This window comes from Dreissena polymorpha, chromosome 12 (assembly GCF_020536995.1).
Source record: "Dreissena polymorpha isolate Duluth1 chromosome 12, UMN_Dpol_1.0, whole genome shotgun sequence".
NCBI lineage: Eukaryota > Metazoa > Mollusca > Bivalvia > Myida > Dreissenidae > Dreissena > Dreissena polymorpha.
The window spans coordinates 58494462-58520530 of record NC_068366.1 but is presented as its reverse complement, the minus strand read 5'-3'; the positions used below and the strand labels follow the sequence as shown (position 1 = coordinate 58520530).

The 26069-nt window shown below is 34.9% G+C and overlaps 2 protein-coding genes across 4 annotated transcripts in view; one reads left to right on the top strand and one right to left on the bottom strand.

Annotated features, from left to right (window-relative positions):
• Positions 1-6397, top strand: part of LOC127852829 (nuclear migration protein nudC-like) — a 37869-nt gene extending 31472 nt beyond the window's left edge. For both annotated transcript variants that reach the window (XM_052386820.1, XM_052386819.1), the window contains exon 11: positions 4792-6397. In XM_052386820.1, the coding sequence (XP_052242780.1) occupies positions 4792-4843 (52 nt within the window). In that variant the 3' untranslated portion in view covers positions 4844-6397. The remainder of the gene's footprint in view (positions 1-4791) is intronic.
• Position 6398: 1 nt separating this feature from the next.
• On the bottom strand, positions 6399-25378 carry LOC127852830 (uncharacterized). 2 transcript variants are annotated; one of them, XM_052386822.1, is made up of 10 exons: positions 25259-25378; positions 24097-24305; positions 21580-21748; positions 20671-20728; positions 19426-19489; positions 10814-10969; positions 10037-10095; positions 8505-8607; positions 8152-8211; positions 6399-7058 (listed from the first exon to the last, which is right to left on the bottom strand). In XM_052386822.1, exons 2-10 carry the CDS (start codon positions 24249-24251, stop codon positions 6908-6910), a joined length of 975 nt encoding a protein of 324 aa, XP_052242782.1. In that variant the 5' UTR covers positions 24252-24305; positions 25259-25378; the 3' UTR covers positions 6399-6907. The 2 variants fall into 2 exon arrangements, with proteins under 2 accessions (XP_052242782.1, XP_052242783.1); XM_052386823.1 differs by lacking the exon at positions 21580-21748 and adding an exon at positions 21142-21310.
• Positions 25379-26069: the final 691 nt, after the last annotated feature.

Sequence of the window (26069 nt, the reverse complement as noted above, 5' to 3'; positions counted from 1 at the left end):
TTTATTAGTAAAAATATACAACTTGTACTAATACAGATGTTTGGTATGTTCTCTTACTCTTAACCAGTGCCAGTCATATAACCAGACAGTTAGTAAACAGTTAATGGTCACCATCACAGTCATGTAACTGTTAGAATAGTTTGGAAGTATAAGTACGAGCACAAGCGACTTGAAGCCACGGATTAGGTTCCAACTGGCATTTGTTTTACTCCCTTATATCAATAAACGTGGATAACAGGATTCAAGTTCATGTTGTTGATGTTCATAATGTTACTTCCAAAAGACAAGAGCCTTGCTCTTAGAAAACGAGTTGTAATTCAAGTGCCTAAAGTATCGTCTCAGTTTAGTGTTTGCAGTCTGCGTTGGCTAATAAGGGATGACACTTTAAGCCTTCAATGATTTTTAGCTCACCTGTCACGAAGTGACATGGTGAGCTTATGTGACCGTGTGATGTCTGGCGTCCGTTGTGTGTGGGTCCGTCAACAATTTGTTTGTGTAGACAGTAGAGGGCACAGTTTTCATCCAATCTTTATGAAATTTGGTCAGAATGTTTATCTTGATGAAATCTGGGTTGGGATTGTATTTGGGTCATCTGCGGTCAAAAACTAGGTCACTAGGTCAAAAACTAGGTCACATTAAAGGTCAAATAATAGAAAATCATTGTGTAGACAATAGAGGTCGCAGTTTTCATCCAATCTTTATGAAATTTGGTCAGAATGTTTATCTTGATGAAATCTGGGTTGAAATTGTATTTGGGTCATCTGGGGTCAAAAACTAGGTCACTAGGTCAAATAATAGAAAAACGTTGTGTAGACAGTACAGGTCACAGTTTTCATCCAATTCTTATGAAATTTAGTCAGAATGTTTATCTTGATGAAATCTGGGTTGGGATTGTATTTGGGTCATATGTGGTCAAAAACTAGGTCACTAGGTCAAAAACTAGGTCAAATAGTAGAAAAACCTTTTGAAGACAATAGAGGTCACAGTTTTCATCCAATCTTTATGCAATTTGGTCAGAATGTTTATCTTGATGAAATCTGGGTTGGGATTGTATTTGGGTCATCTGAGGTTAAAAACTAGGTCACTAGGTCAAATAATAGAAAAACCGTCAACAATTTGTTTGCGTAGACAGTTTTTATCCAATCTTTATGCAATTTGGTCAGAATGTTTATCTTGATAAAATCTGGGTTGGGATTGTATTTGGGTCATCTGGGGACAAAAACTAGGTCACTAGGTCAAAAACTAGGTCACTAGGTCAAATAATAGAAAAACCTGGTATAGACAATAGAGGTCACAGTTTTTATCCAATCTTTATGAAATTTTGTCAGAATGTTTATCTTGATTAAATCTGGGTTGGGATTGTATTTGGGTCATCTGGGGTCAAAAACTAGGTCACTAGGTCAAATAATAGAAAAACCTTGTGTAGACAATAGAGGTCACAGTTTTCATCCAATCTTTATGAAATTTGATCAGAATGTTTATCTAGATGAAATCTGGGTTGGAATTGTATTTGTGTCACCAGGGCTCAAAAACTAGGTCACTAGGTCAAATAATAGAAAAACCTTGTGTAGACTATAGAGGTCACAGTTTTCATCTAATCTTTATGAAATTTGGTCAAAATGTTTATCTTGATGAAATCTGGGTTGGGATTGTATTTGGGTCATCTGGGGTCAAAAACTAGGTCACTAGGTCAAAAACTAGGTCACTAGGTCAAATAATAGAAAAACCTGGTATAGACAATAGAGGTCACAGTTTTTATCCAATCTTTATGAAATTTGGTCAGAATGTTTATCTTGATTAAATCTGGGTTGGGATTGTATTTGGGTCATCTGGGGTCAAAAACTAGGTCACTAGGTCAAATAATAGAAAAACCTTGTGTAGACAATAGAGGTCACAGTTTTCATCCAATCTTTATAAAATTTGATCAGAATGTTTATCTAGATGAAATCTGGGTTGGGATTGTATTTGTGTCACCAGGGGTCAAATACTAGGTCACTAGGTCAAATAATAGAAAAACCTTGTGTAGACAATAGAAGTCACAGTTTTCATCTAATCTTTATGAAATTTGGTCAGAATGTTTATCTTGATGAAATCTGTGTTGGGATTGTATTTGGTTTGTCAGGTGAGCGATTCAGGGCCATCATGGCCCTCTTGTTTATTTAAAGGAAGTCTTTTATAAAGAAAATCTAGTCTAGGCGGTAAATGTTGTCCTAGATTAGCCTTTTTTGACTGCACAATCTAATCTGGGACGACACTACGCCACATGCATTTAACCCCGTTTTCACAGAGCCAGGCACAAATGCACAGGGTTTTGTCTGTGTCAGTCAGTATGTTATCAGCTTTTTAAAAAGATTTTGTTGTAGTAGCATCACAGAAATTAAAGAACTATATTAGACATTTTATAAAATCTCTAGAAACAAGGTACGAATAATATTAAAATTGTTCATACTAGAGCTCTTGTCAACTGATTTACAAAGTCTGCTTTGACTTTTTGTATTAGATAAAACCGTGTGCAGAATTTAGTGTTATTTATGTACTATGATTTTGCAGCAAGCAAGGCTGTTGTTGTTATTGTTGAGGTGTTGGTTATTTTTCAGCCTGTAAAAGATTAACCACGTTATCCCATCCTATTAATCTGATTGACATGTTGAGCTTTACATAAAAAAAAATATTAGGGCCGAGCTTTGTGAAAAGGGGGTTTAATACATGTGCGTGAAGTGTGGTCCCAGATTGTGGACTTCACAGGCTAATCAGGGATGACGCTTTCCGCTTTAATGGTATTTTTCATTTGTTAAAATATCTTCTTAGCGAAAATCCAGTGTAGGCAGAAAGTGTCGTCCCTGATTAGCCTGCACAGGCTAGTCTGGGATGACACAACACACATGCATTAAATCCCCTTTTCACAGAGCACAGCCCATTTTTGTACATTTTAAACTGTGTTTGGTGGACTTTTATTGAAGAGGCATGGTAATAAACCCAACAGCATCGAGTTCAGTTCCAGTACAAATACAAAAGTGGTCTGTTACCCTTTATTGTAATAAGTTTAAATGGGTGTTTGAAAAAGTTTGCATGTATTTAGTGATTTTTATCATATTATGCAAAATTTGCATGATACAATGCTAATGCTAATAACATATATATAACTTCATGTTCACATTATCAGATTCGGGTAGTGAGTCGTAAGTGATGTTGAACAGTGTTCTGATTATTATTGTGTGTATACATGTGGACCATGTATTGTATAAGCAATGTATCTTCACTAAAATTATCACTGGAGACATTCCATCTCAATAGGTTACATTACTGCAACTGACTTGTGAAGCACAGACATTCTTTTTATTTCATTAAATTAATACTTTTTTGATTCATAGATTCTGACTTATTTTGTAGATCTTTAGTTCATGACTTTGTTTACATGTTTATGATGTCTACTATAAGACTTTGTACATAAATGTTTGTCAAACATTTCATTTAACATTTGAGTATCTAAGAAAATCCAAACAAATTAGTGTTTCAAATAATATTGCTTTCATAGTATATTGCCTAAAACCTGTTTTGTCTCTTAGTGCTGCCTGTTTATTCCCCTACCTTGTTATATGAGATTCCATTGCTCTATGATAACATAGGAAAACCAATAAAATATGCTTTGTATTTTTAGCTCTGCAAGATACAATGTACTTTTGTGAGAAGTATATGTAAAAAGGCCAACAAGAATTTCAATAGCCTTGAAAACTAGATTTTATTGCCCTTGGCTTAAATTTTGTAATGCACATTATCATCTTATGGTAGTTAAATAGTACAGTTTGGAATACATAGAAGTTTGATAAGAGTTATTTCAAATTGTTTGTTCTGATAATTTTGAATGTAGAAAATTGAACAATGAATGAAAGTGAGGCAAGGCAGATATTTGTGGTCGATTGCATCTAGCTAGCAGCAGGATTTTGCATCAAATGTTACCTCTAGAACAAGTTTCTTAAAAGACCCGTAAAAAGGGTCTTGTTCTCATTAAAAAAATGGTTATAGATTCAAAAATAATGCATACATCAAAATCAAGCAAGCGATTTAACAATCATGACTAAAAAGTACTTGTTAAATGGTTTCTTTTATAGATAATAATCAATAAAAAAAATAAGTTTTTCATTGATAATATGTCAAATCATGTACTAACAGTGCATTTAAAATGTGCTTCTTTGTTCCAAAGCCTGAATGGCCTTTAGATTTTATTATGCTTCCCCAAAATAAATCAAAATTTATTTTGGGGGGAGCATATAGTCGCCGCTTCGTCTGTCCATGTGTGTGTCTGTCTGTCCGTCCGTGCACAATTTTTGTCCGGGCTATTTCTCAGCAACTAATGACTGGAATTCAATGAAACTTTATGGGAAGCTTCACTACCAAGAGGAGATGTGCATATTATCAGCGGGTTCTGGTCGGATGATTTTTCACAGAGTTATGGCCCTTTGAAATTTTCTATTAAAAAATTCTTGTCCCCCCAACTACTGTACCCTCAAGACGTTTCCTTTTATCTGATTATATAGTGCAATATTGTAACAAAAAAAACCTTTGGGAAGCATCACCCGTCTCCGACGGTTTCTTGTTTCTAAAGCTCCTGTGTTCGTATAACGGCGGTGGCGAACAATATTCTTTTTTTGTTGTTGATATTATTAATAATTTTGGATTATTAAAAAAATCGGCATTAAATAATTTTTGGAAAAATAAGAAAATCTGTGAACAACTTTATTTATGTACACCCACTTCCTTTTAATTACCACACGTTTGTTGTCAATTGTTCAGGTTCATGGCAGCCCACCCTGAAATGGACTTTTCCAAGTGCAAGTTCAACTAGCCGTCCAATGACATGCCATAGCCGTCTGTGATTTCACCTTCATCTTTCAGTGACCTTGACACTGCATCTTGTGGCGTAGTTAACATGGCCACATCAAGTATCACCAAAGCTGTTGTGTCGGACATATAATCATATAAAGTGTGATTGCTTTTCTTGAAAGTATTTGTGAAGATTGCCTAAGGCATTAAATATAACATATTTGCATGAATGTGAATGGATATATCATTCTTGGATGGAAATATTATAGTCTGCTTACACTACCATTATTTTCTTACTTTTTTTGTTGACTTTAAATGTTGCATCCAATTAACATTATAAGTAATATATATATATATATATATATATATATATATATATATATATATATATATATATATATATATATATATATAATATAAAGTAAATGTTACTGTTAAGAATTTAAATGTTAGTATTATTAAGCTTTTTCATATTGTGAAAAAAAGCATTTTACACATTTGTGTCATTACTTTCAATATAGTTCTTTCCATTCCATTTATAAATTTGCTTGTTCGTGTGCAAACTGTTTACACATTGGCTGATTAATCTCCTTTTTACTTAGATATGGACAGTGCTCTGTGAAAAGGGGGTTTAATGCATGTGCGTAAAGTGTCGTCCCAGATTAGCCTGTGCAGTCCACACAGGCTAATCAGGGGAAACACTTTCCGCTTGATTTTTGCTAAGATGGGACTTTGTTGAAACTAAAAATATCCTAAAAGCGGAACGTGTCATCTCTGATCAGCCTGTGTGGACTGCACAGGCTAATGTGGTACGACACTTGACGCACATTCATTAAGCCCCTTTTTCACAGAGCACGGCTCTTATACATGTATGTAATGTGATTATTTGTCAGAAATAACGTTTCTTGAGCATGTTTTATTTCGTTCCAACTCAAGTTCCGTATTCATCAATGCGTTTTTGGACAGAGAATAAAGAATAGTCTACCAAGGCTAATCTGGGAATACACTTTTTACATGCATTAAGCCCAGTTTTCCCAGAACAAGGCTCATAAATTATGAGGAGATTACGTGGATTGCCATTAACTTAGTGTTCTCCATGTTAGACAGACTCAACATTTTCAATTCGTACCCAGGCATCATAGGGTGAATGTACTTTGAGAACTGATGAGCAGCAAACAGCATAAAACCTGAACAAACTGCGAGTTACTCTCTGGCTGTTCTGGTTTTATGCTGATTGCACATAGCGATTGTCACTTTGTTCTGAGTGGGAAAGGGTAAATAATACACGTATGTTTTGTATTAGACTTGAATCAGAACAGTTGATGAATATGGACATGCAATTCAAAACATTGTGTCCATTATAGACAATTTTAGTCTACCATGTGCTCATTGATGTGTCTGTGTTGAATCAAATCATTGTATGCAATTCCATTTTGTTCTTTGGCATCAGGTGTGCATCGTCCATTTTCAGTTCAGACTTTCCATTTTATAATGTGTGTTGAAAGAAATCATGTTTTGAGTGTTAGTATTATAACTGTAAGATGATTTGTTAGAGAATAAAGGTGAACAAATATGAGTGATAGTTCATTTAAATAGTTTATGTACATTAACAAAAATAGCAATTACATTGATAAAAATCAAATTGCAGAAGAGTGATTTATTAAATAACACACTTTGGATCTTCATATAAATTCCTTATCAACAGAGTGGCGTTTTATGCCTGCATGAAGGCTGCTTTGTTCATAATGATCCTGATTAAATGATTGTTATACGCTGAAAGCAGCAGTGACTAGTTCAAAATCAACACTTAAAACTCCTCTCTGTAAGAATTTGATATATGGACAAGCTTTATTCTTACCTGATTACATGTACATTCCGAATGCTCAGGAATGTGAAAGCAAACAAAACCAGACATAGTTAACCTTACCTAACAGAATGATAAGAATAGAATATCCAAACCGCATATAAAATTAAAAATGCATAATATTGCGTAACTCAAATAGTCTGACATATTTATAAAAACATTAACATTAGCACCAAATCTCTCTATCTTCACATTTATGCTCATAAAGATCCATTTCCATGGTTACTGAAACCCCCAGCGTGCCTTCAACTCCTCCATGGTTACAGCCGAAGGCTTCATCTTTTCGGCGTCGGCATAGAGACCAAACTGTTGCGCGGGCTTCTGGAAGTCCCCCACGTATCTTGGATCCGCCGGCTCATTGGCAGGCTGCCATCTGAAGAGTGGCAAAATAAATTAGCCTCATTCTAGAAAATCTCCGCTTTATGCATTTGCATAATGTCATCCCAGATTAAACACTTACAGTGCTGGAACCGAATTTTGAAGGCCTTTCCAAACAGTTTGGATCCAGATGAGACGCCACAGAACGTGGCGTCTCATCAGGATCCAAACTGTTTGCTATTCTGATAGTATTCTTTGAAAAAAATCAAAGAAAATGCTAATTTTAGAAATTCAGCAGACGACATTTTAGCAGATGACAAATTACCCAGCATGCAAAGGGTTAAGCTTATCAGAAAGAACACTTTCCACTTTAATGGAATTGTTCGTTTATAGGAAGTCTCTTTTGAATAATATTCCTTTGTAGTCAGAAAGTGTGGTCCCTGATTAGCCTTTGCAGACTGCAGAGGGACAACACTTTCTGTACATGCATTAAGCCCAGCTTTCGCAGAACGAGGCTTAAGCCATGATCAATTTGAATCAGTGTTAATACCCAATGACAGTATGTAGAGGTGGGACCTAATACTTTGTAGATGTGTGCATCCTGAATCTTGTTTTCTTTTTATTTAGTTGCTAATTTTATCCTAAGAGAGGTGACAGGTCACAAGTGCTCTTATTGATGCGCGTGTGTATTTCGAGGGTTATGAGCTCCTTCCATGCCTGAGGAATGGGGGTAGAACCTGGGTCACCTAGGTGGGAAGCAGCTATACAAATCACTGCGATATCCTGACAACATCAAATGAGACACAAATGCAGTGCTTCTTTTTATATGCAGTGAAATTTGCAGGTACAATTGCTCAAACAAGAGTAGCTTTATATTGTCGACCAGAGTCCTACAAGTTGAGCTCACTGACCTAGTTGCGATGCTGAGACCGATATTTTAAGGTTTCTCACATACCGGTATGTTGCATTCAGAGTAATTCCATGCAATCAGTACTTCCATTTTTTTAAACTTCAGTGAATCAATAGAATAATTTACGTTTTTCAACTTATTGTGAAAAAAAACACTTGCCCAATACAAAAGTGTTATTATTGCCCTTGATTTTACTAGTCTTACATGTATATATCACAATAAAACTAGAATATCTTACCGTGTATCACAACTTATTCTAACCAGGTCCGTCAAGTTTGCTGTAGACATGTGGACAGTGCTGTAAACACAAATGTGCCTTGTAAATTACTACAATTTACCCATGCCAGGACTGCAGAGGTAATTAGGAGAATTTTTTTTATGTATTCTAAGAAACGGCTTTTTTGCAGATGCACCAACATATTGTAATGCTTGAAATCTATTATACTTAACTTGGACATTACAGGGTAGTGAAACATGAGAGTTGGCCAAAACGAACCGTAAGAAATTTCTGCTCATTTATGCGTGTATTCATTTGTTAGCGATAACTATGCAAAGCACAAAAGCACTCTACACAAGAGTTATCTCCCTTACTTCATTCCGAAGATTAGTGCATCTCCCGCCTTGAACTCCGCGGTTTTCCACTGACCTCCGAACTGCGTAATCTCGAAAGGGTCCGTGGTGAACCAACCAGACCCTGAAAAGCAAATTTAACCCATTTATGCCTAGTGAACTATCCCATCCTAAATTGGATCAATTTATTTCCAAAATTAGGGATGTCTAGTATATTATTTCTATATTTAGAATATTTCTTACAGAAATTCCTTAAAGCAAACAGCGCAGACCCTAATGAGACGCCGCATCATACGGCTTCTCATTTGGGTCTATACTGTTTACCAATGCCTTTTTTCTAGACGCAAGGCATAGATGGGTTAATAAATTATCTCCACACGAAAAAGTTTTAAAGTAAGTATCTTTCGGTTTTCGTGTCCTTTGTGCCGTCAGGACGCCAGATGTCTTGTCTGGTGCATATATTTATTTCTTGCGTTCATGTACTTGAATTAATAGGTAGATCGGTCTCGCTGTGGGGCACACGCATGATATGAACCTCTTGCATCCATATTCTTAGAGTTATTGCCCTTTGTATAACACTGTAAAGCATGTTCGAAGCATATTTTGACAACTATAGAAGGTATCAACTTGAAAACCTATAGAGAATTAATATCTCCATATGGGTGAATGCAGTGAACAAAAACCATTCATGCTCCATCCATATTTTTTAGAGTTATTGCCTATTGTTAGTTGTTATGCTAAAGTATTGTCTGGATATTTTGAAAACTAGATGAGGTATCAACAAACTACAAGAGGTATCACCTGTGAATAAAATATGTAGGTAGATCTCAATAGGGCAAAGTGATGTGCGGAAGAACAATAATTTACCGGGTTTTTAAACTAAACTGCCCTCTTTACTTGCATGCGAGAGTATTTCAGGCAAGACAGTACCAGTTTTAGTGTTATTTACTGAAGTTAATTGTGCAAAAAGGCCTTTCAAACTTAAGTTAACAAACTTGCTCTATTGGGTCACTTCTATGGCAAGCAGTTCGACGCATAATCACAAGAAACTAGTTTTTTTCATAAGAACCAAAACCTTGGTTTTCAAATAAGAATATCGCCGTTTGATGCACATTTTATGATAACTTGGGTTCTGGTGAAAACCTAGGATATGGAATAAAAACTTGTGTTCTGAAAGCCATGTGCAATCTTCAAGCGAGAGCCTAGGTTCTCAAAATGAAAAACCTAGTTTCTTGTGATTATGCGTCAAACCGCTTGCAATACACTTCAATATGGCGAATAAACATTTCACTCGTGAATAAAATCCATGGAGCTAAATAAATTACCCAATATCTGACCGGCCTATACTGTATGTATGGAAAGTATACAAATGCCCTTAATTTTTACAAATTCTTTGCCTATGAGGTTATTTCATTATGAGGAATAAATGTTGTAAGTTTAATGAAATCTATCTATTAATGTTAAAAAGTCGAGCTTATACGCTAATGACAACTTTGTATGAAAGGTAAATGACAGATAAAGAATAATAACGTATAATGGTCGTTGAGATTTACCATTGAGATTAATTGCTTCCACGTCGATTTCGGAATAGGTTTGGTGAAACTTTTCGAACCTGAAATGAAAGATCACACCATTAGACGAGTGTATGTAAACAGACAAAGCACTAAACATACATGCACAAATATGCATATAATAATCATATGCTTGTCGCGTCAGCATTGGAAACACTGGGTAACTTGGCACAAGTTGCAGTGTTTTCCTTTACCATTTTGGGAACTTGCCTTCTGGATTGGGAAAATTCGCATCGTTGCGACTAAAATTAGGATATATAGAGGTACGTTTTTTGGAAATAATTAAAAAATTAGAATAAAAGTGTTTGCAACATTATATTTCTAAAGTTTCAACTCATAGACCAAACAAAAACACTGAATTGTTTTTAATTAGTTCCGTTACAATCAGAATTAAGATCCGAGTAACGTAAGTTCGCTGTTGGCACAGACGATTGAAACTCTGTTTTGTTGTTTCATGTACTAAAATTGGTGGTGTATATAGAAGGAACATATTTATATAAAATCCAAAATGTATATGCAAGATACGGGAGCTCAAATTAGTCACCGAATTACGCGACAACAACTGTTCGCTGATGTTAAAACAGTACACATAGATGGAAAGCGCCACTAACGTTAGAAACGACACATGGCGTCGTTATACTGCGCGCGCAACCGCCAATTTTCAGCATGTTCAAAACACAGCTTAATTAATACCATGGAATTTGAATTCCTCAGAACAGCAGTGTTAATAGGATTATATATTAATGTCCACTGACGTACCCCGGAAGTCGGTTAGAGCCTTCACAGACGGCCAGACAGCCTATTTCCGGGTCAACGTCACCAAAAGGTGTCCACATAGTGAGCAGATTCTTGGTGCCACGCGCCATGTATACGTTATCCACGTGCGCGCCCGTGAAGGCTTGTCTGTGGACCGCCCTGTAAGGAAATGCTTTTGAGTTATATACGAGTAACCTCATATGAACCGCTTTATGGGAAAACCGGGCTTAATGCACGTGCGTTATGTGTCATTCCATTAGCCTGTGCAGTCCGTAGAGGCAAATCAGGAACGATACTTTTTGTCTGCACACCCCCTACAAACAAAAATACCGTAAAAGCGGAACGTGCCATCCTTGATCAGCCTGTGTGGACTGAACATGCTTATCTGAGATTATGCATGCATTCACCCAAGTTTTCCCAGGCTCATATAATGATCATGCGCACAGAACAGCGTCGAATATTGACTTATAGCAATTTGTAATTCGTCATTTTTAATCATCATCATCGTCGTCGTCGTCAATATCGTCAGCTTCATGACTCTTTTCACCGCCTTTGGATGCGACCCTTAGCTCTCATTTTGATGGGAAACTCGTGGTTTCTGTAAACTTACCTGAGCACAACATGTTCATCGTGAGCTTGTGTGATCTCCTTTTGTCCGTCAATCGCCGTTTATCTTCATAACACTTGGACAGAACGATTGTTCCAATGATATCTCGGCGGCTGAGTTCGGAACTGGGTCAAGTGGGATTAAAAACTTACTCACAGTCTAATTAAATAACAAAAACGCTTGAAAACACTCTATGTGCAGCTTTTTTCAAATCATCATCAAACTTACTGAGAACATTTGTTCCTATGATTTTTGTCCGTTGATTTCCTTATATGTCAATAGTGTAATATTGTGAACACTCTAGACATCACGTGTTCTTAAATTGTGATGGTAACCTCAAAAAGCTGCTAGGAACAGTCCAGCTCTAGGGACCTTAGGTCTAAGGTTAGCGACCTTAGGTCTCTGGCCCTCGAGTATGTATATTGGGGCAACACGTGGGAAAACAAACATGTCTGGACCATAATCAGATTTAGGGGAAATTTTTTTATGCTGGCTACAACTACAGTAGGCAATTAAGGCGAGTTTCGGCATCATCATTATCACCATTGATTATCATCATGACCATCTTCGTATCCTTCCTAATCATTCCAGCAGAATCAACAGCAACAACATGCAGTAATAATGTTTAAGGCTTAAGCAGAAATTGTTTATGACTCCCGCCATTCAAAAAAAAAATCTAAAGCTAATCCGCACAACGTACCGGTATATCAAATAGGTCATATATACTAGAGGCAGTATTTCGTTTTTGTTAAAAAAAAAGTGGAATCTCACTCCCTCGCACAACACATATGCATTCGACGATCAAACTAAATTATCATAAAAGTCTCTCATAACTGGCGTAAGAAGTAAATGGAACAGGTAACTGTCCAGTGTCGGATACAAGCAAACGCACGTGCAAGTTGGCAGTGTGTTAATATTTTCTCGTCAACTGTCAGGCGTCAGTGTAATGTCGCGCAAATCGGGCATAAAAACGAAACGCCATGTGAAGAGACATACAATTAACGTCATAATTTGTTAACTATTTATCAGAACGCATTTCTCGAGTTTTTTTCCCAAATAATTGTAATATATGATGAAATGCATATTAAACATATATTTAATCTAATTGATGAAGGATTTATGATATCACTTAAAGGGACTGTCAACCAAGACGACGAAGAAAAGAAAAGTTGTAAAATACCATATTTTTTTACAATTATTATAGGTTATTAGACGTTTCACTGTACAATACGGAGATATATTCGGACGAGCACACAGTTTAAGTCATATTGGACGAGCCGTTAGGCGAGTCCAATATGACTTCAAACTGTGTGCGAGTCCAAATATATCACGTATTGTACAGTTTAAACGTCTAATAATCTTTTTATTCTATATCCCTTTCTAACGCTCTTTTGTTTCTTCTTTAAAATATATTACAAAACCAGCTTTCCGTATTTTTATTTTCATTCACCTGATTACGCAATTTATGACGTATCTCGTGTGACGTCATTTCTCTGACGAAACATACGAGTATAAGCAAGACTTTCTGCATTTTAGGGACAACACTAATCACTATGGACGTGTTTGTGTTTAACAGTAAATTAATCATAATATTTTTTTAAATCATCGAACGAATCCAAAACGTATTTCGGAGTGTGTGTTTGTAATGCATAATTGTTAAATTCGATAGGAATAAAACAACTCGCTCCGACAGGATTACGAATTCGTAAATCGTGTTTTGGGTCAGAATGGTTAGCATGGCCCATGGGATACAAACGCTATCAAAGAAAGTGTGGATTTAAATACATTTCGATAAAGGGATGGAAGAACAGAAAATGGAAGGGCATATCATTGAACTGTGTTGCTATAAGCATTGGATTAAAGCTGTCATTGAGGTTAATAAAATAGAGTTTTTGTTTTGCTGTTGCATTTGTTTTTCAATTTCAAACAATAACAATATCACTTGCTGTTGCATTTGTTTTTAATTTCTAACATTTATCCAATTTATTTATTTAAGAAATACAATCAAAATATCGCCTGTGTGAATCGAATATTGTACATTCGGATACTTTTTCTCGGTAACGGCTTTTATCGTTATAAAACAATCGCTTAGTGCACTTGTACTCAACTGTCCATTCTAAACATAGATGGTGACGTCACTACGTTATTGTCACCTCTATACTTAGACGCATCACGCACCTCCATTTGGAGGCATTTATGACTACGACACAAAGAAGTCCGCGGATGAATGAAGAATTTGCTTTATAAGTAAACATTCATGTTATAATTTATAAGTAAAGTATTATTTTGTTCAGTCTTACGGTCTTATGTTAGTATCAATTATAATTTTCGTTAGTTTTCAACAATTTCGCTCTTTATTCATTTTTTTTAAACAAAACTTTCACTTTCGGTTGTATAACAACATGTATCCTTTATTGACGAAAGTTTGCAATGAAATAGCGTTTTCAAAACCGCTTAAAAAGTTTCAGAAGGTGTGTCTTATGCATGTTTTGAAAAGACACAATGTCATAGCTATATTGCCGACTAGTATGGGAACAATTTGATATTTCGAGTGGCTCCATTTGCATTGCAAGAGAAGTTCAAATTGACTTGTTCAGTTTGTTAAATTTTGACACCCTTATTATATATTTTTTTATAAGTGCCTGATAGATTTCTTTCTTTAAATAATTGAAATCATTGAAAAATTTAGTAAAAGCACAGCATTGATGTTCTATGATGGTCATTTTTAGTGGAATAGTATGTTACAATAAAACAATTATAACTATTGTATTAATGAATTTAGATTAGGTGTCATTTTTAAATGGGGTAGTAATTCATTATATGAGATTAGCACATTATATAGTTGAAAAATAAATAACACTTTAATGACTTACCATAGTGAAATAAAGTAGCATAGAATATGTTGCAGGTCATAAAATGTAAAACTGAAGTTCAAACTCAGAAGAAGCTTTACAAATATTTTACACTGACAACACTGTTGATTTTCCAAAAAAAATCCTTCCTATCTTCCTGCCCTAGTTTTTTGGGGAAAATTTAAATATTATTAATATCATTGAGTTAAATTATTAAAATATCAATATGTTTTGATTAAATTAGCTAATTATAGTATTATATTATTAATAATGAAATACTTTGCAAGGAAAGTCCAATTCTGTTTTAATTAATCTTAATTAGCTACTAGTAAAATTGAAAATATCAGTGACATCCAATAATTGGATTATATGCGTGTGAATGCATATGTTTTTTTTGACAGTTACATAGTACCCTATTTAATTGTATAACAACAAATAACTATAGTTCCACGACCCAGCCCAAGTTTACACAAACTGAATTAATTCATCAATTGATCCTATTTAATTATATTAAAAACAACATGTGTAAGATTTTGAGAATATCCCATGTATTCCTCTAGTATTCCTTTAGTACACCCATGGTTGGCACCAATCGACCGCCCCCGGTTTTAACCGGCGGTTTTTACCGGTTAAAACCGCCCCGGTCAATACTCCCAAATTTGTCATTACTGGTCAATACTGGTCGATTGAACTTTACCCCCAATTTTGATTAATATTCCATGCTTAATTAACAATATAGATAATATAAACTAAACAGACATGTTGCCAATAATGTCTTAAGCTATTAATACCCACTATTTTATACCTGTTCATGCAAATAAGTCAAAGTTGGTCAACTGGATTTTTCTGGTTGATTGATTTTTTTTTTCAATTCTAATGAATCATGAATGCTCAGAAAATTCTGTGCTTGATTCAACACGAACCTGTCAATTACTGTGTATTAGTTGTTCCTCATGCCCCACTGTCCCCAGTCTTCTCACCTATACAGGTTAGGGCATCCAAAACTGATAATAGGGCCTTAAATGGCACCTTCTTGACACAACCCTTACTTGTCATGTATTCTTGCCTGGATTTCTTTAAGTACTTTTTAAACAAAATAGTGAAAAAAATATTTGAATTTCCATTGATATCAAAATTAAAAAAAACATAATTAGAAATAATTATTAAAAGAAAGTAGAGTAGACCCACAATTGGTAAACATTATTTGTTGGCAAAATCAAGACCTTTGATTGCTTATTCATTTGAAGACCAATTGAACTTTAAAATATGAAAACCCTCTTAATACAGAAAGGAGACAAGTTAGAAGTAACTATTAAATTAATAGCAAGTTATCTCCTTTTGTGTGAGTGAAATGAAATAGCCTAAGGGCAGATTTACTTCATTGTCACTTTCAGAGACATAACACTGCATGCATATTATTACCAATTAAGGCTTAGGGGCCAGATTTATGACCCTAGTTCTGTTTGTCATTCTGCCTATCAAATAGATATATCAATAGATCAGTAAAATGATTTATTATTGTTGTTTTTAGGGAAGCCTCAAACAAATTTTACCAATTAAATAGATCTAATTAGAATTGTTTTTTTTAAGTACCTGAATTTTTTTTCATTTATTGAGATCCTTGAAAAATTGAGTAAAAACACAGCTCTGATGTTCTTTGATGGTCATTTAAAGTGGAATAGTTGTGATTTTTAATGAAGAATAATAACTATATCCAAGTTTTAACTGAAACACAAATTATTTTGACTAAATAAATATCATATTGGGATATTTATTTTGAGACAAGTAAATAAAATTGTTATGTAACATTTAAATTATAATGTCACAATACAGCTAGTATGAACATTTTACATTGATTTGTAGTTCTCAGGTGTTACCTCTCAAAAATATTCTTTAAAAATTAAAGGAAACTCAACGATGAAAATATTTTCAAAACCAGGCAAATAATAGGAAAGTTATGTTTTCACTAATATTAAGTAACAACACACACCTACCATTGGACAATATATCAGGCACTTATGGTGCAATATACAAGCATTAATTGGATTAGCAAGTGTATATAACAAGATAACAGCTATTGTATGAAGGGGTACTTATGGTGCAATATACAGGCCCATTAATCAGCATTGATGAGATTAGATGACATCTTTGAAGGGGGATAGTCATTCATAAGATGAGATAAGTACATTATCATACAAAAACATTTTTATATAGTTTATCACTGTTTTAATTCATAAAGTTATTAATTTTTCCTTAAATTCCACAAATTCATTTAATAAAAACGGGTAATTGTGTTTTGTGTTTCTTATATCAATAAGTTTTGATTACATTTGCAAATAAATTAAATTATTTATAATGAAATAATGTGCAAGGAAAGTTCAATTCTGTTTTAATTAGTCTAAATGAGTTATTAGTAAAAAATAAAATATCAGCGACGTCCAATAATTTGATAATAAACATATGAATGCATGAAAAAAATGTTGACAGTTACAAAGTAAGTATTTATTTATCATATTTAACTGTTTCAAGGAAAACAGTTTCAAAATTAATTTAAATTTGATTTTACCATTTTTCTGTAATTCAATTCACCCATTGACCATATTTAATTTGATAAAAAAAACAACAAACACTACATTAACACAACCCTGCCCAGGTTCACTCAAACTGAAATAAGGTGTTAATTGTGTATTCAAAACGGGTCTTGATTACACATTACTCTTGGTTGCATTTGTGTTGAGCAACATGTATAAGATACTCAGTAAGATTTTGAGGATATTCCATGTATTCCACTAGTACACCAACATGCACTTACTAATGATTTACATGCAATCATTACACAGTTAAACCCTCCAAAAAACAATTCTAAAACCAAAAAACCATACAAGCTGCTTCATAGATATTAAAACTTAATTAAAGACTTCATAAACAAAATAATAATTTTGATAATAAACAAAGATTATACTTCAACCGAACAACTATAAATTTATTGGGGGGGGGGGGGAACATCTGCACTAAAACTAAAATGGGGGGGGGGGGGAACGTCTGGGGAGGAAACGTCTTTGGGGGGAAACGTCTTGGGGGGGAAATGACCGGAAACCATTCCCAAAATGGTGAAAAAAAACACTGGCATATAAATTAAATGGAAAAAATACAATATTATGTCAAGAAAAATAAAGCTGTAAAAATCTCACCTGCTTGTCTTTGATGTTGCAATTAGCACATTCAGCATTTTCAGTATCTACTAAATAAATATATGAAAGTGCCAAATGTCCAAGATACCATGACGTCTTCCTCAAAATGTTAGATCCTTCGAACTCCATTTTATTTTATCCCTGACTAATCCTCTCACACAATAGGCCTACGTGTAAGATTCCTTGTACTGTTCACAGCGTTTATTTTAAAGCGTTTACGTTCTCAAATTTCAGCAGGTATTTAATTATAAATATTTATTTATGATTTAGATTTATTTACTATTTCGAAGATACAACATGTTTTGTTAGTCTAAGTTACGTGTTTAGTGATTCTTACAAACAATAGACTGACATGAAAAGTGGCTCCTTTTGAAGCACAAACTGCATCCAACTATATATTACAGCTGGCCCGGTTTGATGGGGCCTGTTTTTGATAATAATTAATTACCATTTTTCACTTCCGTGTTTATTATGTTTACCAACGCCATGATGGAAAAAAGTCCGTTTCCCACAATGCTTAGCGCGCATTCACACAGGTCAGTAAAGACCGGTGTGACACAATGCTCAACTGTCCAATATGGAAAAAATACAGACTTTTTGGATCCAATACCGGAATATATTGGACGGTCACGTGGTACTTATGAAGAATGCCCATTGGATGAATTTATTGGATATAGAATAATTAGTTTATATTGATTAAAATATCACGACTGGTATATTACATTACTTGAAAAAAGTTTTCATATTTTCAGTATATTTGGTAATAAATTTTACTGGGAATGTCTACCAGGTAACTACCAGTTAACTATAAATAACGCCAGTAGATTGATCATCATCGTCACGTGGTAAACCCAGAAATGCAAATTGTGCATGCGTAGCGAATTGTATATATCTTATATATAAAATGATAAATCTACTTGCGTTAGTTATAATGTGTATATCGTTATGTCACCTATTTTCGCGATGTACTTCGATTTCACATCGCGAAATTTTATTACCAAATATACTGAAAATACGAACTTTTTTTAAGTAGATCTAATGTCATATACCAGTCGTGATATTTTAATCAATATACACTAATAATTGGAAAAAATACGGTATTTTACAACTTTTCTTTTCTTCGTCGTCATGGTTGACAGTCCCTATCCCAATAACAAGTCAGTTTTATAAGTTTCTTAAAGGGATCTTTTCACGGTTTGGTAAATTGACAAAATTGAAAAAAGTTGTTTCAGATTCGCAAATTTTCGTTTTAGTTATGATATTTGTGAGGTACAGTATTACCGAACATTTACCGTAGTCCAATATAGCCATTATATGTATCTTTTGACGATTTGAAAACCTAAAATATTATAAAGCGTTGCAACGCGAAACGATTGAATAATTTGGAGAGTTCTGTTGTTGTCGTTTAAATTTACGAAACTACGAAGATTGCTTATATAAGGTATAAAATACTTATTCTGTGTATTCACGGCGGGATAGCCGAGAGGGCTAATGCGTTTTTACATTAAGACTAACTCCAAGACTCCGGGGGTCACTGTTTCGACTCCGGGGGTCACTGGTTCGAGCCCTGGTACCGGCTACTTTTTTTACCTTGTTTTAATTTTATTCTTGATTTTTTACTGGAGCTTTTAAGATCCAATGTTTACATTTATCAATATAAAGCATTTAATGACAAACTTCAAAATATGCCAAAAACTGTGAAAAGGCCCCTTTAAGGGAGATATTAAGGGTATTTACGTTTTTTGTCATGATATAAGCCCCTGAGACCTTTGACCTGTTGACTTCTAAGTCGTTAGGCGTCATCTTTAACTCCCAATCGAGATTACGGTAGGTCTAAGCGTTCTAGAGATATCGCACAAAAAGAAATGGTCTACGGACTGACCTACATACCGACCGACTGAAGGACACGTGCAAAGCAATATATCTGCTCCTTCGAAGGAGAGTGGGGGTATAGTTATAACCTACCTTAGCCATTTATAATCAAATGTCCGAGGTTTCTCTCCGAAAAGGTCTTCAAAGAATTTGAAAGCTGAAAACAACAAAGCAACTCAAAGTCGGTATGCCAAATATTGCCCAAAACTAGTACGCGAAAAATCATTTTTGTTGTTGCATAAAATGGTCCCCTCACAGATCCCTTATTTGAAACCACGTGATGTAATTTTGTCATGATATATTTGAGCGTTTTATTTAATCCAAGATGGCCGCTGAAATTTGAAAATCGACCATTAATCTAGATTATTTCATCTAGAAGATTCTCAATGTTGCGTCAATGAGAATATATGTAAGGTCATGTTATAGACTTATTTTATGCAAAACCTGTTATGCGTACTAGTTTTGATTAAATTTATGTCGGAAAAAATTATATTTAAACAAATACGTGTATATAAAATCATGAAATGTAATGTTAAGTTAAAGCTTTGTTTGATATCCTTTATTTTGACCGTTGACCTTTCGTCTGAAACGCTGACCTTGACAAGAGGAATGTGGATCTTGCACGGTACGCTTCTTCTCTGATAGTTTAACCAAATTGTTTAATAAGTATCTAAAAGTTTTTAGATATAATTGTACACTAAAATGATCAAACAAATAATCAAACTATTCTGATTTGGGGCCAGGTTGTCGACCATCTAATATTTTGTTTTAATACATCAATAACATGTTTGGTTATATATGTGTAACACCAAACTAAATATAAAACTTCAGAATCGTGATGGTATGCATGATAATTTAAGAAATGTATTTTCGATTGTTGGCGGCTATTGAGGTGGCCATGTAGAATGTTTTAAAATAAAGATGACAAAGTTGCGTCATCAAGTGTCAATGTAGGGTCATGCTATAGACTCGCATGATGCAAAAAAATGTCTGTGTACTATTGTTGTTGTTTAGTTGACGGGCATACTATGCAACACTAATTCGCAAAAAAGGTAATTCTTCACCGTAATTTCTTTGCATTTATAAACATGTATTCAAAGTTAGTATACCGTACATGTCAGTGTAATGAAAATGTATATGTTCATTTATGTTAAAAAAGCTGCAGCATTAATCATGCACGTCGTCTTAATTAAAGCCAAACATTCAATTAGAAATTAAATATTGCATCATTGATATAGTGGGACTATTTTTTAGCCCAATAGCAGTGTTTATTACTGTTTGTAAGTAAGCATACTGACTTTGAAATGTGCATCATTTTAATGTATATTCGGTACTTACGACGAGGGCCTTCAAGAACCTTGATGATTGGCTCTGAATGTGTGACGTCATTCTTGCCCTGAAACATAACGCGTTCAATCACCTTATATATAATATGAGCGACCACCAAACACCCATATTTAATAAGAACATTATAAAGATTAATTGGTCTTGTTATGTGTATGCTAAAAATTGTAAATGCAAGGAAACAGTGATTCTGGTAGCAATTTATAACAATACGCGGTATTTACGATGAATAAGAACTTCCTTAAACCTTTCAACAGGATGTGGTATCAATGTTAGTACAAATAAATATGGGAATTACAAAGACTTCTAAAGCAGGACGAAGTATAGATGTTAGTACATTTGGGTAAGTGATAACGCTAGCATGCTCAATCCCAACATCCGGTACAACCTTCCGGTACAACAATTTATAGAAATACGTTTACGCCGACCGCCCGTCGGGACCGGAAGTGTCGAGAGACGCCGTACCTGCCAGTTGGGGACACAGCCGTCGCCACAGCGGGCGTCCAACACTCCCTCCTGCCAGGGGCGGCTGCTATCGAACTTCCGGTCGCCCGATTTTCGTATCCGGTCTAATACATACAGTCGGGCGTCTAACACTTCTTGCCGATCATGCATCCCTCGGATAAGTAAATAACTGCAATGTGTACGGGAATGTGGGAATCCGTGCATCGCACAGAGTTCGAAAGTTGATTCTTTCTGGGTAATTATTTCTATGGGTTTTTTTGGTTTAATTTATTTTATTGAATAAAAATTTAAAAGTACGATTTGATTATTCATTGAAGGAACCATTCGTCCGTACCTCTTAAGGCACTTTTGAGCGGTTCAGGCTTAGTTTCGTACAAAAATGAACCATAGAAAGATGGTCACCAATGAAATCAACTTCCGCGCTCTATTGCAATAAACCTCCATAAACGGAAGGCAGCCTCCCCCGCATCGTAAATCGAGCACACCCCGCTCCCAGTTTTTCTGCAAATCAAGCTTGCCCTCTCCCTGCGATAGGATGTACTGGAGCACGTGCAATCTGCCGGCGAGCACCTCTTCGCGGTCGTGAAGGCCCCGGATGAACACATAGCTGATGTATGAAATATTTTCTGCCATGATTTTCTTCATATCACACGAAATACAAACGCATATGCAATATAATGTAAAATAATCTAACATTTAGTTGGAATCATGGGGAATTCCATGTACTTGAAACGAGCATAAAGAATGTTCATTTTGGGTTTATATTTATATGAGAGCAGAAAGAAAAACCTGTACAACAACAAATCGTGGTCAATTATTGGTCAATCAAAATTAAGTTGAGACTTTAAAATCACAGAACATACATTCAATTCCCATTTCAAGACGACAAGTTTTCTTTCCAACTGAAAAACCTTTACTTCGGAAATACGTTTCTATTTCCAAGTACGTGTTTATCGGCTAAATAGCAACAGACGTTTTTGAACCAGAAAATAAACAAACGGGCTAAAATTCTGCTCGAATTATATCAAACCAATCACTGCTTGACAGCATATTTCTATTTAAAAAAAGGGAATATTTTCCAGTCCCGGACTATTTATTTATTATTCGGGGCAATCCTGCAAGCGCGGTGGTTGGTACACCCGCTTCTCACTTATGCGACCCAGGTTAAATCTCCATGCCCCATGCATTTTCAGCCAGGTTGGCGGTCGCCATACCGCTCAGATGCGATTTTCTCCGGGTACTCCAGTTTCCAACACAGCACACCAAAATTGACGTAACTTTGAAAATGTGCCTATTAAAGGGGACCTTTTCACGTTTGGGTAAATTGACAAAATTGAAAAAAGTTGTTTCAGATTCGCAAATTTTCGTATTAGTTATGATATTTGTGAGGAAACAGAAATACTGAACATTAACCATGCTCTAAAATAACCATTATATGCATCTTGTGACGATTAAAAACCCCGAAAATTATAAAGCGTTGCAACGCGAAACGAATTAATAATATGGAGAGTTCTGTTGTTGTCGTTATATCCTGTGAAACTACGATGATTGCTTATATAAAGTATAAAATACATTAGGCATTGTATCCGGAAGAATGGCCGAGTGGGCTAAGTGGGTACTACTTTTACTCCATGACTCCAGGGGTCAGTGGTTCGAGCCCTGCTGGGGGTTACCTTTTTTAATTTTTTTTATTTTATTATTTAATTTTTACTGGAGCTTTTTGTATCTAATGTTTACATTTATCAATATAAAGCATTTTATGACAAACTTCAAAACATGCCAAAATCTGTGAAAAGACCCCTTAAGACTTCTCGCGTGTCTTATCTTAGAATATAGCTATCAATAATCATGTCAATTATTAGAGTGTATTATAGTTATTTTTGCAATTAACCTTAACAATTATATTACCTTTTTTAAGTCGCGCATTGATTCATCGTTGAGACATAAAAATGATTCTGAATATAATAATAAGTCACTACTTGGAGACTTCTCTAACGCATCACTTAATCATATCAATATAGCTCTCTTATTTTTGAACGGATTGTGTTGACATTTGGACCAAGAATAATTAAACACATACTGTATCTGATAATTGCTGAAAATTAATTGAAATTGAAAAACAACAAAATATCAAACTTAACAAATTAAAAACGTAATTTCAAAAGTCAAATTCGCAAACTCGTACAATAATAACAATGTGAAAAGTAAAACGCATAAACTTACACGTCTTAATAACTGACCGGCTAGCAACATGCCGATTGAGCCGCTGCGCTCCTAAATATTCATACGAGCCATATTGTTTTTCTTTAATTAATGTTATGTTTTTCTTGTGTAAACTCACCTAGAATGATGAAATTGAAATTAAATTTGGAATAACATGTACATCCTGTTTCACTACACTTGGTGGCTTTTCTAACGCAACACATTAAAAACTTATATATCTCAGTAATAGGTAAATACATGTGTATTTGTATTTATAATTGCACTTGTGATCATTTGACAACATTATGTGCAAGCTAGCGATGAAATTATTCATCCATGACGATCGGACGCTTTAGCAAGTGGGGAAGGTAGCCTGCAAAATGAAAAGTGCGCGATTGCGCTGCTGAATATTCATACGAGCTATATTGTATTGTAAGTTAATTTTATGTTTTCCTTGTGTAAAAACCCACCTAAAATAAATTGAATTAAAACTAGAACTATATCGCGTTTCATCCATTTCCACGTGCAAAAATATGGAACCACACCCACCCCACGTGTTAATGTGTCTAATCGTCACGGATGAATGATTTTATTGTGAGCTTGCATAGAATGTAGTCAAATGATCATATGTAAAATTATAAATCAATATCTTCACTCATAAGTGAGATATTCAAGTTTGAAAAGTGATGCGTTAGAAAAGTCCCCAAGTATATATACGTGAACTAATTATCCAGTTTGTAATCGTGTAGATACCCTTTCTCTTTTATTTCTCTCCAGATGGCGTCTCTGTCCCCAATCAAGTGGTTGCTGTCCTGTAGAGGCTGGAGGTAATCGCTAGGAAAAGTCACTTCCTGTGTGCCCAGCTTGAACTTTCGGGGCTCAGGCGTCGACGGTTGCGAGGCACCCATTTCGGGAAATTTGCTCTCTCAATATTGCATCAAATAAGACTGTATATGAAGACTCTGCGGACAAGATGCAGACTTTAGGAAATAAACTAGAAATAACATTAATAAATCCAATGCTCTCTGTATAATACTATTGTAAATCGCAAGTTCAACAAATTTAGAATATCTTGGATTGCAAGAGAAGGCAAGTAGTTCCAATTACAAATACACTTGAGTTGAGAGCTATTTTATATAATTTGGTAAAACGCTCCCCTTTACACTGATAAAACTCGTCATATGCATTGTGTATGTGAATTTTTTACAAACTGCTGTTGTTGTTAGGGATTGATATTATTTATGTGTGTATTTATTATGTTTATCAACCGCGCTTACTCATAATTTCAGTACATGCCATACTAACGTATAAAGGTTTAAAGGCCTAAGTTTATTAATGATGTTATCATTTTGCGTGTGCTAAATGTGTCTACATGGGCCATTGGCCTCCAAGAAATGTTGTGAATAAATCTTAAATCACTGACAAAACATCTATACAATCTATTAAAATTGGGAAAGTTCTGGAACAAAATAGTACCGTTCATTGTGACATTTCCCGAATTATATAATAATTGAAGATCATATTATTTTAGTCTACAATACTGTAGTGGTTGTTAGCCTATGATCAGCTTTCGATATCATACTCCGACGTACTCGTATACATATGAGGTAGATTACGTCTAATTATTTGGACTAACTCCGACGTTGGTCAAACTTTGTATGTCCGAATCCGGACAAGTATTCGTATAGATTCATCGATACATTCAATGTCCATATAACACAACGCGTTGTGAAATATATCACGTACGCCCCTTGAGTTCCATTACATTTTACATGTTGAATATAAAACAAATCAAACTGAAATAATTACGCACAACACAAATTGTGATTAGGATTATGTACATGTCTGTAACTAGCTAGTACCACATTAGGAGCAATGTTTGTAAATTAAGTAATTACAAATAAATACCACTTACTTATATGACGAACTGTCAGCTGCGATCTCTATCATCAAAACGTAAACAAACAATTTATCTAAGTAGGTCAGCTATATTTATATGGTGGTAGTCTAAACGCGGAGCAATGGTAATATAATGTCGGAGTTTTTCGCTCGTTTCATTATGTTCTGCGATATATTATATTTGTTGGGACTATTGTTTTGTGAATTAATTATTTGTGAATTTTATGCTGACCTGTTGTTTCAAAGTATGTATTATGTAGTCTATAATGTGTGAAACATATTAAATTCGCCGAGAACCGAGACGCATGGAGGAAAGTGGAAGGCGGCCCTTTTCCCAGAAAGAACCACAGGCGACGATGAGCTGAGATAATGAAACATAATAAAGATTACGTTCAAGTCAGTTCTGTTCTGGCATCAAAGCTTGGAGTTTCTGTTATTTTACAATGTTCGACACATACAACGGAATATCAATTCTCCGATACGAAATACGTGTTCTGGTATTGATTGTTCAAGCAAATACTAGTTTATAACATATCAAAGTAAACGATATAAAAAATTTTTTACTGAAATAAACTCGGGAATGTTCCGTATCTTCGGAATAGCAAGTTCAGACGTTACCGGTACTTCTCATGCACGTTTAGTTAAATAAAAACGCGAATTACTGGAACAAAAGCTACAATAATGCCCCCATCACGAAAGAAAACAAATCTTTCGTTAGAACGACAAGTTCTCAGAGAATAGAGACGTAACACTGATCTTTAATCTAGATCTCCAAAATAATAACTGTCACGTGCGTTTACGACTCATTGACAATTCGCCGCTTCGGA